General features: G+C 31.9%; 1 protein-coding gene across 1 annotated transcript; it reads right to left on the bottom strand.

Moving 5' to 3' along the window:
- Nucleotides 1-448: 448 nt before the first annotated feature.
- Nucleotides 449-16,197, bottom strand: LOC145333226 (uncharacterized). Its single transcript, XM_080178366.1, has 10 exons — nucleotides 16,143-16,197; nucleotides 7,164-7,217; nucleotides 6,585-6,641; nucleotides 5,764-5,815; nucleotides 4,975-5,021; nucleotides 4,379-4,425; nucleotides 3,164-3,209; nucleotides 2,581-2,627; nucleotides 2,043-2,129; nucleotides 449-562 (listed from the first exon to the last, which is right to left on the bottom strand). Exons 1-10 carry the CDS (start codon nucleotides 16,156-16,158, stop codon nucleotides 449-451), a joined length of 567 nt encoding a protein of 188 aa, XP_080034492.1. The 5' UTR covers nucleotides 16,159-16,197.
- Nucleotides 16,198-17,120: the final 923 nt, after the last annotated feature.

Below are 17,120 nucleotides of genomic sequence, written 5' to 3'. Positions count from 1 at the left end.
AGAAAATCGCTGGACCAATATGTGCATATCAGTGCATATCGTTTATTTATTTGGGGTAGTTTATCTCCTCCAATCCAAGAGAAAACCTTTCTAGTAAAAATTTTCATTCTCCCTCCCCCCCTCAAAAAAAACAATATATAATATTTAAGGTCGTGATTTGATACCCCTCCCTCATTTCTTAAAGTGCACCCACCTATTTTACTTAAGGGGCTTTTAGGGCCTCTAGCTAGGGAACCAGCTTATAGTGCCTCATACAATACAAATGACCAGTGATAGGCCAGTATACATTTTACCATTGGCCAATTAAAATGTTAACTGGCCTATTACCATTAGACTTTTTAAAAAATATGAATGCACTGTTTCTTTATATTTGTCAATGTTCGTTTGTCTGTCTGAATTGTTAAGCTATTTTTTCATATATGTTGTCATCCTTGTTTGATTTAGAAATTTATTGGATATTAATTCCTTTGAATCTTTTCATAGGAATATTTTTTGACATCTCTAATCTTGCCGCAGATGCTGTGGGTTTCTTAAATCTTGGCTTTGGTAATGGTGTTGGTCTCTGAAAGTTAAACTGTTTTTAACCTATTTTTTAATCATATATCAAAAATATACTATGACACCAGTAGAAACATTCTGCAGAGCCCAAATTTGAATTAAGTCCCCAATAAACTTTTTGGGGGGGATTTAAAAATTAATTTTATATGTTGCTGTGATCATTTTGACGGAAGCAAAAGCAACTTTTAGTTTGGGGTTACATTGTTTCTTACAGAACAATTTTATATGATTCAGTTTATATCAATACAATAATAAAAAAACTCTACTCTGTTCGATGGAAATAATTTTTTTTCTAAAACAATCAATTTCAGTAAAAAATTTAACATAATACAATAAAACACATTTGCTAAAGTTAAACCAATAAGATTTCTTGTTTCATTTCAATTTTTTATGATTTCCGAAAGAGTGTTTTCACAAAGTGACTTATTTACAATGTAGTTAAATAATTTTTATTTAATTAAAATGAAAAGAATGAAAACTATACATGTAAAAGATACATAATTTTTAAAAATATTTTAAAAAAATAAGTTTGAATAATCTTATTTTATATCATATTTGTATATGTGTCAAAAATAATTTTGTTGTATTGCATAAACATTTGTTGACATCTTGTCATGTTGACATCAAATTTAACCCTTTACAGCCAATTTTTATGTGTTTAAAATAGGTGAACGAACACAAACATGTTAATGTTAATTCATTGGTATATTGTAAAGATTTAACTTTTTAGTGAATTTTTATAGTAAAATCACAATGCCTAATTTTACTCTATACCAGAATACAATATTTATGAAGCAAAACACTCTAAAAGCTATGAATTTTACCCAAATAAAAAAAAGACCTTTTCTTTGATCAAAATGACTACGACAACAGTAAACATTAATATTTAAATCCCCCCAAAAAAGTTTATTGGGGACTTAATTCAAATTTAGGCTCTGCAGTCTGATTTTACTGGTGTCATAGTATATTTTTTATATACGTTTTAAAAATAGGTTAAAAACAGTTTAAAGAATTTTCGTACAATGGACGGATTTTTTTACCCCCATCCCCCTCCCTTAAAAAAAATATGTTAGATTTTATCCCATAGATAACCTAACCTTCATTTTTTGATGTACATAAATCATATGTACATCTTAAAATAAGTGTTTTAACCCTCCTAGCCCCCCCCACTCCTCAAAAATTATAACCAGGAGGGTAAGATGGAAATTTTTCCCCAGTGCAATGGTGAAAGGTTTTTAGCATTTAAACACATTTTTAAACTCCTTCCCCCCCTACCAATTATATTTTGTTCCACTATAATGGATAAAGGCTACGTGGATATATTGACATTGGAAGGGAGGGGATGGGTTAAGGGGGGGGGGGGATTGCCAGTGAATATCACTTGATTAGAGTACATGTAAATCTGGTGTAACATCCCAGTAATTATATATCGATTCCAATATCCCTCACACATTATTGATAGTTTTTAAAATTTTCAACCATACCTGTCTGAACCTACGAGGTGTTATGGCAGACTTGGGTTTGGTTCCCGGCATTTCTTTCAACAATGCAGAATCAACAAGAATTAATTCCTTCAAAAAAATTATTATTTCTCCAGTAAAGCAAGTCTAAATCTCCCACTCGACATAAAAAAATGAATGTTTGACTTTGTTGTAGTTTTTAGTTAAGTTAGGTTTCATTTGGTACTGAGTAACCTCCTTAGGGTAACGGCAATCAACAGAAATTGGGCATTTAAAAAAATCGAAAATATGAGTGGGGTCAGAGCTCGATAGTCTCTTTTTTTGGGGGGAAAGCACAGACTGGTTTGATACAGGGCAAGTACCCTGAAGCATTGTAGGCTCAGAGTTTTTAAAATATCAAAATATACAACGCAAATTTGTTTTATGGATATACTGACAGTCGATGGTTAAATTATCTATGATAAATGAGATTAAAAAGGGTAGCTCCTCTATTCAATAACCCTTTAGCAATGCTGGAGGAACATACGAACATACCCCAGTTTAAGATCTTCTAAATTATTACCTTCCCCATTGTTGTGGTATGATTTTTGATTGAGCTTTCCTCAGGTTCTTAAAAATAGTTTTTAATTATTTCTATAATTACGGTTGGTCGGTCTGAACGCTAGAAGTTTGTAATTGTTAATTTTTGCACTTTTGCAACAAATTAACATACAATTTTGTTAAGACGTATATATTTATATTCTTTTTTTTTACTTCTGAAACTCTACAACATTAATGTTCGTTTGTCCTACCTTTTCAGGTTTAGTGTTATCCAGTACGTGCAATATTAAAAGAAACAAAATTGTTGATGATTGCCTTCCCCGTGTAATTTATATTTTAAGGTACAAGACAATGTACCGCTTCAGTAGATTAAACTATTGGTTGAAACGTTTAGACACTCATCTAAATCAACCAACTAATCAAGAACTTTTAAAAATATCCAATGTTTTTAAGCCAACGAGAAAGAAAACGTGATATAAAAATTTGGACTTGTGTTTTTAACAATCCAATGTCCCCTACTTCCCTTAACTAAAACACATTTAGAACAGACGAACAGACAGATGAACATATCTTAATCATAGAGTAGCCCCGCTAATAAAATATACCTCTACAGCAAACGCCAAGCATTGGGACATGTTTCATTACACAGGACTGAAAATAACAATAATATATTATACTTAAATCCTAAGTTTTTATTTTTATAGCAAAACTCTTCTCTATTTAGAATCGATCGATAGTTTATTATGGTATGACTGGGTAGCGTAGCATTCCATTTTTTTCATAACATTTTATTATTACAGATTTATAGAAGGGTAAATCATAAGAAAATAAGGCACAATTTCAATATGCTCCATAAAGGTGAGAATTTCGACAAGATATTTTTCTTTATAATAGGTGCCGAGTAAATCACGTTTCTAACGGACAGACGAACATATAGTGTAGCTTCGCCTCTAAAAAAGCTATTAAAAAATTTTTGTTTAGATTTTTAAAATTTTTAGCTTCACATTCATTGATTAAACATTCTTGTTGTATGAAATAAAATAAATGAAAGTATCTATTACACTCTAAACCACAAATCAATTTTACAATTAATTTAATTAATCTTATACCATTTATATAAAAAGTTAAGGGAAACAGCGTATAAAATTTAAAATTTAATCAAAAATTAAGTCATACAATACAAATAATCAATGAGAGGTCAATATACATTGTAATGGGAAATTGTTTACTGGCCTTTCATTAGTCATTTGTATTGTATGACGTCATTTTTTCAATAGACAATATACGCTGTTTCAAGTTTCAAGCGAAAATGTCCACAGAAATACAACCAAGTAACCAAGTATAAATTAAAGACATTTTGTGTTATAAAGTTAGAAAATGTATTGTACATATATCTTAGTTTTCCGCGGCATGGTGTTATCATCTTGGTGTTAAATATTAAACAAAAACGATAACAACATCCATAAGTAGCGAAGCACGAAAAAAATATGGATTGGTATACGGACAAGGAAATTTAAGGAGTATTTGTCAAAATCAAGAATATATGCAATAGAGAAAAAAATCACTAAATCTTTCTCATGTATTGTATATTACATTTAGTAGCATGACTGACAGTCCGACGGACAAAGTAAGTTACATACTGAATGCTCATTAATACAAGGAATCTTTAAAAAATCAGCCATATTCATTATGCGCTGAGAAAATCACATTTGCCCCATGGGCATAGCGCTACGGACTAACTGAGTAACTGAAGGACGGACAGACAAAGTAAATTATGGAGTAGCTTTGCTACTAAAAATTATATAAAACAACATACTTACCAAAAATCCTCGGTCGTCACTTTGAAATGATAGCGAGTTTTCTGCCTATATTGAATTTTGAAACATAATCTTTTACCAAAAGTTTAAAATAAATAAACGGAAACAAACTTTTTTTCAACAAACCTCGTCAGGATTATTCTATTTTATTTAATACAAATGACAAATATAAAATCCATTAAATAAAAATCAAGGTTTATTTCATATTTGGTTTTTAGAGAAAATTGAAGAAGAAAATTTTAATTGAACGTTTTAGGAAACAGGACATGCTGTCCAATAAAAAAATGACGTCATACAATGCAATTCACCAATGATTAAAGAACAATTTAACATTGGCCAATGAATATTGGCCTATCATTGGTAAATTGTATTTTATGACGTCATTTTTTATTTGACGCTATACGTGGTTTCACTTTTTTAGATACCCTTCAGAAGTTTAAAAACCTCGGAGCTTCTCTAAAATTATATTTTTCTCTGAAATAAAAGTAGCTTTATTTTAGCTTTTTAGTAGCAATTCTCTGTCGTTCTGTAAGTTTGGGTACTCAAACGATTTTGGGTACTAATTTTTCAACAGATGTAATTGAAAGTTTATGTTTCCTCGTGAGTCATGAGCATTGAGTCTGAGCAGAAATTTCTTATCACACATCTAAATGATTATCAATTTATAATAGTTTTTTTGGCTGCTATTTAGGATGATGCTTGATATTTCATTTGAATTTCTCATGGTCAACAAGGATTGACTCTAACTTTATATCAATAGTTTATTTTTAAAAGCGAAGCTTTTCTATAATTAGGGTCGGTTCGTCCGTCCGTAACAGATAGCTTTTTTTTGTTAATTTAGGCATTTTAGAATTGTCCTTTCGATTTCAAATTTTGCATAGTGATTCCTTTAATAGTTAGGTACGATTTAGAAAGCGTAGCAACTCTATAATCATCACCAAAATGTCCATACGTCCATTTTACACATGTAGATTTTTTTACTTTTTTAACAACAAATTTTTATGTGATCTAATCATCCGATTGATCTGGTTTTTGGTATATTGATTCCTGAGACATCAAAGTATAATGAAATAAGCGAAGCAACTCTATAATCAAGTCTTAAAAATGTAAGTATGTCCATAAACATTATCCTGAATCAAGCAGTTTTTCAACAAATTTATTTACAATTTTGCTTTGACTCTTATACATTTATTTTATGATTATTCAGTTCTGACACTATACAAGTGTTGTTGTCCGTTTGTCCTACCGTTTCAGTGCTTTGCTTTTATGGATGTTGTCATCCTTGTTTGTTATCTATCCATCTATCTGTCTGTCACCTTTTGTCTGTTTGTTTGTTTTGTTTGTTTTTTTGTATGTCTATCTATCTATCTATCTATCTATCTATCTACCTCATGTGTATAGGACAGCCAGGCATAAGTATTTGTGGCATAGAAATTTCCCCTGAAAACAGATGAATTACAATGCATTACTGAAAAACTGAACAAGACTTCAATAAGTGATATAGGATATACGGGGATACGTGGCTTGCTAATATGGACCTCATTTATTGATCAGTTCGTTTTTCCAGTAGGAGGGGAGTAAATAAGGTAAAGGGGGTGGAGGAGACAACATACTGTAATTATACAACAGGTTTAAAGAGTTTGAAAACACGTTCCCTCCTTCATTGGCTTAAAAGCTTTGGGCACTTTTATTAAATCTTGTTTAGGGAATACAGCTAGCAGTGGTGTCCAAAATTTTTCACCTATAATTTTAATCCACAAAAAGTAACCAGCTGGCTACCAGCAGTAATCCAGGGATATAAAGGGATAAGACAATGGTCCATAAATTTATTGAATAAGAAAACGTTATTATAGGAATTTGGGGACTAGTGTAATAAACCGCCCATTGTCCCCTCTCTCTATGAATAATCCACAGCTGCCAGCCGGTTGATTAAATAAAAAACTGAAAACAATGTTAAAATATTTTTCCAGTTTGGCTTCGAATTCGATTAATATCCGCTAGATTAGATCCGGTTCTCAGCCATACTGAAAAAAATATAGCTTAGTATTACAGACAATTTTCTATGAATACTAAAAAAATCATAAAATTAATACCAGCTTTGTTAGCCCGAAAGTGCCGAAGATCCGGGCTTATGGTATTTAATCTTATAATTTTTTATTTGATATCCGCGGAAAGGTGTCTATAATACTATAAATGACTATTATTCTACCTTTATTTCTGAAAACAATATCACTCCAAAAGCTTTGTTGCTGTCCTGGAGCCATTACTAGAATTAAAACTTTATTTAAAGTATAGAGAAGTAACAGGATGTCTTGTGTCTGTGTGTAAGTCTGTAGAAAAGAACAAACTGTATTTATATGGTTCTCATTTATAGTGAAGTTTCTGATTGGTCAAGAGAAGGTTGTCACTATTTAGGGGGAGTGTGCAACCACCCGCCTAACAGAAATAGCCCCTATTTGGGGAGGGTACTGCAAGCTTTTTTAAAAAATACCCACCTCCCCTTTAAACTAAAATAAGATTGTTTTTTTTTATGCTTTGTCACTTATAAATATGATTATCCTTGTTTTTAATAGATCTATTCAAACATTTTCCAGATTGGCTTCCAAACTGATTAATATCCGCTGGATTAGAACCGGTTATCAGCCATTCTGAAAAATCATGTATAGCATCATACATTCAGTTTTCTACGAATGTAAAAAAGTATAATCTTAAGATTAGAACCAGTTTAGCTCCGAGATGCTGTTTGTAATTGTACATTTTTATATCCGCCGATAGCTGTTTTTATTACCTGCCCCAAAATTCGATGGTTTAGCCTCGATATCATACATCAACAGAAATAAAACTACAAGACAATTGTTATCAATAGCAAAAATAGATATATTATTACTTGGATGTTGCACCGAATTTGCATGTGATGCTCGCAGATGGCTAAAATATCGATTCCCTCATCCAACCCTTTGAAACCATCCTCTCCCCTCCTAATGGATGAACGAACGAAGCCAAAAAAATAGGTTCATATTTAGCAAGCTAAATTGACGACAAATTTTCCCCTGTCAATATATCCACATATGTCATATATCCATCATTGCCAGGGAGTAAGGGAGGGGACAATGGGCAATTAATTCCATATAAGAGTTATCAAAGAAAGGGCATGAAATCGCGTTTAATCCAATAAATTTGTAGGAAATTATAATAGATTAATAATTAATTAATTAATTGAATAATAGATTTCCATAGCGTCATGTAGAGTAAATCACAACTTGTTTTTGATGAAATATATTGAGTTTTTTTGGTGTGATTTTTATATTAAAAGATTATTGGACCCGGCAAGCTGCTAGCAAGAATATGACTGCCCCTTTTTATTCTGTCTATTTTCCTTGCCCCCACCTCCATTCTCCTTTCTCCCCGTCTGCTACTTTCCAAACGAACACAACGAGTGTTTATTTCCCTTCCCCCCACTTCCCTTATCCCTTCTCCCCGTCTGCAATATTCAAAACATACATAACGAGTAGCAGCATTCTATGCGCAAGTCCCCAAACTCAGTCAGAAACTGCTAAATTCTTGCACATTCCCCTTAAGCCAGTCCCCAAAGTCTAAGACTCCTAAAAATTGAATATTCGATCCATTGTCCCCTCCCTTACTCCCTGATTATTGCAGAGTACTACGCTCAATAGATATAGAAATTTTAGATGAACAATCCCGTAAATAGATCAATTACAACGCAGTACAGGGGAAATCTGACCACATTATAAGTAAAATGTGAATATTTTAGTCCATAATGACAGTTATTTTCATTTATACTATTTAATGTCTAACAAATTCATAACATGCTAAAAATTGGACGATTTACTGTGTCTGATTAATCATCTAGGTTAATAAATCTATTCTACGTTTTTAAAACTGTAAATTTTCTTGTAAAGATTTGGCAAAATTAACTCATAAATAAAACCACTATTTGCACATTATTAAATTTCATTGGTATCTATAAGAACGGTTTCTATAGAATCCCTTTTTATCATTAAAAGACACCACCCCCCCTCCCCCCTCCTATTTTTAGATTATAATTCTCAATTCATAGCCCCTGCGGGAACCTTTACCCCTGCGGAATAATATCTTTGTATTGTTCTCCTGTACCTAACTTTTCATACACCCCCCCCCCTCCCCACAAAAAAATAACGGGATTGAAACCGAAGGGTGTAATATGCTTAATAAGAATTAATAAAAGTCCCCATAGCAAATGAATGAGAGATTGTGCATAAAACTTTGGGGACTAATATAATTTACAGTCCATTGTCCACTGCCTTACTCATAGAATAAGGAGGAATAGAAGTGAAAACCCTAAATATTTCTGGGAAATTTGAAGGAATCTTTGACTTGCGCAGTAAAGACAATATTGCTGAAGAAGAAATCACAATGAGCAGTTGGACAAAATTAAAAAAATTTAATTTGTATCAAAGTCTAATAGATACTGTTAAATATTTGATTTAAGATTTTGAAATTTAATTTCATATTGTGATTTGTTTGATTTATCTTTGAATATATTGCTATCGTTTACAGTGGGTACTCTTTAGCCCTTTAAAATATTAGTTTCATTAGAATGAAAACCACCGCTGCAATACACACCTCACATGGAGGTGGTTACAGCATTAGATGCTTGGTCGTCTTAGACAAAGATGAAAATTTACTTTTTAAGTACACCTTGTTTTGATAAGTATGATTGACCACGTTTTTAATTATTAAGGGTCAGCTAAATGGGTACAACCCATCCCCCCCCCCCCTCCCCTACCTCAAGTTCATGTATGGATGTAGTTGCTAGTATGTATAATCAGCTGTTTGAAAACAGCATAGGAGCGAAACCTATCATATAAATGCTGAGACCAATAATTTTGATACATTTTTGAAAAGTAAGTTGCTTACTTTAATTAAAATTTTTAAGGCTTTGCACATAAAATTCGATTTTAATCCATTGTGAATAGGGAAGAGAAAGGTCGAAGCTTGGCTACAAGGCTTTTAGTAAATTAATGCAAAAGGAATTTATTTTGAATATTTTTTCAGAATAATTACTTAAATCATGTGATTTACTAACAGCCTTGTAGCCGTTTTGGTCTTTCAAATGTCCCAATTTTTCTTCAGGCTAGCCAGGCAGAATCTTCTACCTGGATTCTATTCTATACTTTATCTTCTTTGGCCTTACTATGCAATAATCATTACTTTCATTTTCTTTGTTTATCTTATTTTTGTTAATACATGTTGATACTTTATAATTAGTTTTTTGTGTGGTAAAAAAATTTGACCAATATAATAAATGTAGTAGATCCCTACTCAGTTAATTAGACAAAGACTAACATAGGAGATAATCCCAACATATTATTGGTAGAACGTGTACAATTTTGGAACAAAAGGGCAGTTATTTTTAAAAGCGAAGCTTTTCTATAATTAGGGTCGGTCCGTCCGTACGTCCGTCCGTCCGTCCGAGACGGATAGCTTTTTTCGTTAATTTATGCATGTTAAAATTGTCCTATCAATTTCAAACTTTGCATGGTGATTCCTGTGGTAGTTAGGTACGATTCAGAAAGCGTAGCAACTCTATAATCATTACCAGAATGTCCGTACGTCCATTTTAAACATGTTGATTTTTTACTTTTTCAACAACAAATTTTTTAGTGATCTAATTATCCGACTGTTCTTATTTTTTGTATATTGATTCCTGGGACAACAAAGTACAATATTATAAGCAACTCTATAATCAAGTCCTAAAAATGTTAGTATGTCCGTAAACTGTATCAAAAATTTTGCTTTGACTCTTATTTAATTATATTCTGATTATTCAGTTATGACACTCTACAAGTGTTAATGTCGTTTTGTCCTACTGTTTCAGAGCTTTGCTTTTATGGATGATGTCATCCTTGTTTTTATTTAAAATATTAACATAAGTAGGAAATAAATAGTTGAATAGAGCTAACGTTGGGGAATTTTTACCGTCCAAAAATTTTGTTGCTCATATTACTGGAATCAATTTTATGAGACTAAACACAAATTAATATGTTTTCCTTTTCTTTGATGGCCAGATCCAAACAAATAGCCGAAAACCATCCAAAGACTTTAATAAAGCTTCCCTAAAATGTAGAACTTAGTGGAAAGCAAGATTTTAACGGAAAATATAAAAAACTTTAACTTTAAATAAAAGTATTATTATTTTTTTTTATTTTTGTCCCAATTGAAATGTTAAACATATGTATTTTGATGTTTTCATCCGTGTTAATGTTTATTTACTTTTATTTTGTTAACATTTTTTTGTTGCATTTTGCAACATTTTGAATATTACTTGCCATTTTATTGTTTAACAGTTATAATTACGTCTGTTTCTTCTGACCATGATTAATTTATTTTAAGTAGCGCAACTACTGTCTAAATATGGTATATCCGTTAGACAGTTAGACAAAAGACTTTTGCAGAGTAACTTTTGTTTCAACATGAACACTTTCATACAAAAGAAACGCGGCAAAAGCGAGATCATTTAGATATAGTAAAATCAAGAATGACAACACAAAGATAAGCGGCGAAAAAAAAAATTCTAGATAGACAAACAAACATATATTGAGATTTACAGCATATGTTCGTTCAATGGTATTAAAAAGAGAGGGAGAGTAGAAGAAAAAAGGACAAATAAATTATAGAAAATCACGAAGCCTTTGTAATTTAAATATATATCAAAATATGAATGTTTTTTTTTCAGGTTTCGTCGATAGAATGACGGACTAACGTGTATATAACAAAAATATCATCAGTATATCTTAACTAGTGGTCGAGAAAAGTATATTTCCCCCTTATTATGCAAACTGATGGACGGACAGAGACAAAGTGAATTAAAGAGAAGCTTCGCTTCTAAAAAAGACCCCTATATCCTTATAATAAAGTAACAGGATGTTTGTGTTTGTGTGTATGTGTGTTTGTGTGTTTATATGTTTGTACCGAAGGATCTCGCTAGCCGCTGAACCGATCGGGTTCTCCTTAACAGCGTAGCTTCTCATAGGTTCCGGGAAGGTTTATAACTATTTTCTTGGGGGGGTGGGACACCCCCAACCCCCCAAAAAATGAAAAATCCCCCCCCGAAAATTTTTTTTTTGTTGAATTTTTTAACTAAAATTAAAAATAAGGGGGCCCCCAAAAAAACAAATTTTCGCCCCCCCCTAATTTTTTTTTACTTTTTCTTTTAATAAAATCTAAAATAAGAAATTGAATTATTAAATTCGACTCTCTCCTCCTCAAGTGCCCCTAGAGGCCTCTAGGGGCGTAGCCGCTAGTATGTTATAAACTTTGTAGATACTGTAGACTACAAATTTAAGTGACGAACGGACGTTTAAACTTATAGCTGCGCTACAAGAATTAAAATTTGTTGCACTGTTTTAATTGTCAGGGATCTAAAGGGATAAGACAATGGCCAAATTCATGTACATCCCCTTTAAAGATGCACAAAATTAATTAATTATGTAAAAATTAAAATTAGTGGTTAAAACGTTTGAACAATCAACTTAATTAACCAACTAATCAAAATTTACCAAAGTTGTTTGGCGAACGAACAAGAAAACGTTATCATAAAACTTTGGGGACTAGTGTAATAAACAGTCCATTGTCCCCTCTCTTTCTTTGTGTAATTGTATTTCAATATCTTGAGAACTAGTTGATTTCAAACTGTAAATAATCGATGTATTAAATTAATAAAAAATAAATCTTGATATTAAATATTGATTGTATAAAAAAACAAAGCTACTTTATAAGTAGTTTTTTTTATCAGTATCAATTCGTCCGTCTTAATATACTATAAATAATAAATTATAAAAACTTGGACGTCCTTGATGGGAGTATTTAGTTCCAGGGATCTAGGGATAAATAAGACAATGACCGACAAATTGATTTCATCCATATTTATAATTTACAAAATTACCCCTTCTGTAGCGTGAAATTAGTTGTACAAACGTTTGAACACTCAACTTAATAAATAAACCAATCAAAATTCACTAAAGTCCCAAAAGAAAACGTTATTATAAAAGTTTGGGGACTAATGCAATAAACAGCCCATTGACCCCTCCCACACTGATTTTGTCCATAAATTACATTTGTTACTTAAGACTGACGGACGGACGGACAAACAGAGTGAGTTACATATTGTATATGAAAAGATTTGTTTAAAATTTTGTTATTAGAAAAAAATACTAAAACTATAATTAGATATAAAATAGATAATACATACTTAATATTAAACACAATAGACAATAAGTTATAAAAAACAGCTCTGAAAATTTACAATAGCAAAAAACTGATACGCCCCCTTTTTATAGTTAGTTTATATAATTAGAAGATATTTGTTCTTATGTTAGTTCTTCGCCTCTAGCATCTGGGGGGCTACTTATTAGAAAAGAAAGAATAAAACCAATGAATAATCTAAACAATAGGATTTAATTTAGAAATGATAGAAATGCATCGATTTTAAAAAAATATTTGCAGCTAAAACATGGGGAAGGGATAGGGTCTATTGAAATAGACTAAAACTATCCCGGAAGCTTTCTAAAGCTTCCTCAAAATGGAGATCTCAATCGGTTCTGAGGTTAGCGAGATCTTTTTGGACAGAAATAAAGAATCTTGGACAATAGCCTAGGACAAAATAACCTTAGACATAATAGCCCTAAAGAAAATAGCCTCAATTGAAAATTTTAATGGCCGCAGGCGCTCGGCTCCCTAGCCAGATAAGTTCTAAATTAGATGCCCTAAGGCTATTTTGTCCTATAGGCTATTTGTTCTGAGGTTATTTTGTTCTGAGGCTATTTTGTCTGAGATCCGAAATAAAACCTTACTACTTCTGACACTTGAAGGAGGGAGTTATAAATAGTTAAAAATCTTCCTTGGACTTAAATAAGCTTTAAATGAAAGGAAAATCATACAGGTCTTAAAGTTAGTAAGATTCAAGGCTACACACAAACTGGTATAAGGACTGGTGGTTACGCCCCCTAGAGGCCTCTAGGGGCACTTGAGGGAGAGTGGTCAACTTTACACTTTAGCTTAAGAAAGAAAAAGCACAAAAATAGTTTTGAGGTTTTTAAAAGCGAAGCTTTTCTATAATTAGGGTCGGTCCGTCCGTCCGTCCGTCACAAACGGATAGCTTTATCCCGTTAATTTAGGCCCGTTAGAATTGTTCTATCGATTTCAAACTTTGCATGGTGATTCCTTTAGTAGTTAGGTACGATTTAGAAAGCAACTCTATAATGTCAAGAATGTCCTTACGTCCATTTTAAAAATATTAATTTTTCTTTTCTTTTTTTAACAACAAATTTTTATGTGATCTAATCATCCTATTGATCTGATTTTTGGTATACTGATTCCTGGGACAACAAAGTATAATGTTATAAGCGAAGCAACTATATAATCAAGTCCTAAAGATGTAAGTATGTCCATATACATTATCCTGTATTAAGCTGTTTTTCAACCAATTTACTTACAATCTTGCTTCGACACTTGTACATTTATATTCTGATTATTAAGTTCTGTGTTAATGTCCGTTTGTCCTACCGTTTTAGTGCTTCGCTTTTATGGATGCTGTCATCCTTGTTTAACAGTGATATCGCTTGGGAGGGTGAGAGTACCTTCCCCCAAAATAATTATATACTTTCCCTGGACCTTTAAGAAGCTTCACTGTAAAGTAAAACTATATTGGTCTATGGGTTGACGTAATCCTTCGATATAGTACACACAGACAGACATCCTGTTACTTTTATGTAAGTTTGATGAAAAAAAATATTTTCTAATAAAATTTTAATTTGCTGTGGTTGATCAGGAATCAGAAATTATACTAATACCCAAAGTTTTCTACAAACATAGCAAAATTCGTGGGTACTTTTTTTCAACATGATTGTCAACACATTTCTACTTCTACTTTTACTTTTTTACAGTAATTGGGATGAATATCAATTTACCTCGCATTGCATTTATTTTCTAATTTTGCTAGAAATTATAGAGCCAATTTTGTTGTATTTGTTGATAACCTTATTGTCGAATGTGTGATAATAATTATATGATTATAAAAATATAATTAATTTCACATCTAACAGAACTCAGGGATATATCAATAGACGATAAATTGATGTACATTGTGTACATACGATGGATATATTATTACTTGGATTTTACACCAGATTTTCATGAACTCTGATGCTGATGGCAAAAATTTACGAAACCCGCCATCAACCCACTTTACCCCCTCTCACTCATCATACTGTTAGCAACCTAAATTGATTACTAACTTTCCCCTGTCAATATTCTATATCCATTACCCGCTCCCTGGTAGATTATTATTAGGAGCATCGTTTAGAAACTGCTAGTTTTAACCAGCCAATCAAAATATAACAAAATAAATTTAGGCCAGCGAATGAGAGAACGTTTTTATATACCTTTGGGAGCAAGTATAATTTTCAGTCCAATTGATGTTCCCTCCCCCCCTGAACAACAAAAGGAAATGTCATCAAACTGTATTATAAACAGCTTTCCGCGGAAATTAAATTGAAAAATCATAAGATTAAAACCAGTTTTGTTGCCTAATGGATAACGAAACTGGATTTAATTTTATGATTTTTAGTTTAATATTCGTTGAAAATTGTCTGTAATTCAATGCTATACATAACTTTTCAGTATGGCTGAGAACCGGTTCAAATCCAGCAGATATTATATATTGTACGGATTTTCAGAAATTAACTAAAGGAAAAGTATGTAAAGTTGTCAAGCTTAATAAAATGTACTTTATTGTAAATTGATAGGAAGAATCTAACATCCCTAAATTATACATCAGATCTATCCATTACAGACGGACGTACGGGCAGACCAAAATGTAGAAAAGTTTCGCTTGTAATAACTTAGCGAATATGAGACTATGCGGAAGTGATAGAACACCGAACAAATAAAAGGCAGACAATTTAATAATGACAACAAATACCGTTGCTGATTATCTATTGATACTTATAAAGGTCTATTTCTTATTAGTAGCGAAGCTACTCTATACCTAGTGATTGTAATTCCGTACGTTTATTAAAAAATATGAAGATGTAAATTAGAAAAAAATATAAAAATTATATTGATTTTTATAAGCACAGCATCTCTTTAACAATATGTAAATAAAAAGGGCAATACGCTAATCTTGCAAATAAACTTTGGTCTAAATATTTATTATTTGAGCTTTGATTTTGTTATCATTTTCATCCTTGTTTTTATTTCAAGACGTTTCCGTTTTAATTGATTGGTGTAATTTTATATAACGCGAAGCTTCTATACGATTGTTTCTTTATAACGCATAGAGCATAAACTCGTCGTTGGTTCGAATCTCGGCCCTAACTATGTCATATTTAAAGACGCTAAAAGTTATACCTACTCCTGCAGTGTCATAAATAGTAAGAGTGTGGAGAATGCCTTGGCCCAAAAAAAGACGCGACTCATTACTGTGCACAGTTGGGACCTCCAGACAAGGGTCGTGCAATTAAAGGTTTTGTTGCCAGCAATAGTTGGGACCATATATGTCTAAGGGTGTGACTAGAGAGGTGTTTCACCCTCATTTTAAATCCTCAAAATGAAAAAAAAACATTAGTTTACCCCCTTCAAACCTTTTAAACACTATATTTTAAAAAGTTTGGATGTACTATTATTGGGACCTATTATGTAGGTATGGTTCTGCTTTACTAAACACTCGTCACATAATTTAAGAGGTTTTTTTATTGATAACAATTGCCTGAAAAATAAATCATTTCTTTTCTCTCTAAGTTTCACGACATTATTTTCTGAAAAAAGGATAATTATACCTAAAATTAATAACTTTGTGTTATAACATCAATTTAAGTATACTATATAGAATAGAAACATATAAAATATGATTTAATGCCATAAAATAATAGACAATTGTGTATCGAGAAGCTTTTTATAGTGCCTATATTAAAATGGCGTCATACTGGCCTACCTTTGGTCAATTAAGATGTGTACTGGCCTGCAATTGACAATTTAGTCTGTGTATTGGCCTATCATTGGGCATTTGTATTTTTTTATGGGCACTATAAAGAGCTTCATATATCGATATTATGTCAGCCATGATCACTTTATATAAGTGCCACATAGTCGACGTTACATATGGTTGTCATAGCTAATCATCTGTGACAGAAGGATGTACGGACACACTCTAGTTATAAAGTAGATGTGATAATAAAAACCTAAAAGGAAATAACCATCATATACATTAGACATAGATTGATAATTATTTGATTTATAGTCAATTTGATCTCATGTATCATGTAATAAATATTTAAGTATTAGTATTTTATTACTAATGATTTCTATTTTTAGATACAGTATGGCCCTAAATTCGATTAATTTTCACTGGAATAAACACAGACTGAAAAATCATGTATTGTATTTGTATAGATAAAGAAAAAAAAATTGTTGTATAATTTTTTTTCCTCTTCTTATCACAATTTAACCTAAATATAGACCAATACAACGCCTTTTATCCGTTTTATATCGACCAAAAAAACATCCAAGTAATATTTTATTGGCGACTACGCCCCTAAGATGCCTCAAGGGGGAATTAGTGAGTGAGGGGGGGGGGGGATTTGAATCTGATCCCCCCTCTCTCTATTATTTTTTATACAAATTGGGTATGGTCATTTTTCTCTTGGTAGGTTTGAAGTATCCTCTCCCAAAACAGGTATAAACCTTT

Source organism: Acartia tonsa, chromosome 12 (assembly GCF_053477335.1).
Source record: "Acartia tonsa isolate MP-2025a chromosome 12, ASM5347733v1, whole genome shotgun sequence".
Taxonomy (NCBI): domain Eukaryota; kingdom Metazoa; phylum Arthropoda; class Copepoda; order Calanoida; family Acartiidae; genus Acartia; species Acartia tonsa.
This window is presented reverse-complemented; position numbering and strand designations above follow the sequence as displayed.

Coding starts and splice junctions, on each gene's coding strand:
- LOC145333226 (XM_080178366.1), bottom strand. Junction 5,022..5,763: donor GGCTGTCCTATACACATGAG/GTAGATAGATAG, acceptor ATAATCATTTAG/ATGTGTGATAAGAAATTTCT. Junction 2,130..2,580: donor ATACCACAACAATGGGGAAG/GTAATAATTTAG, acceptor ATTTTTTTGAAG/GAATTAATTCTTGTTGATTC.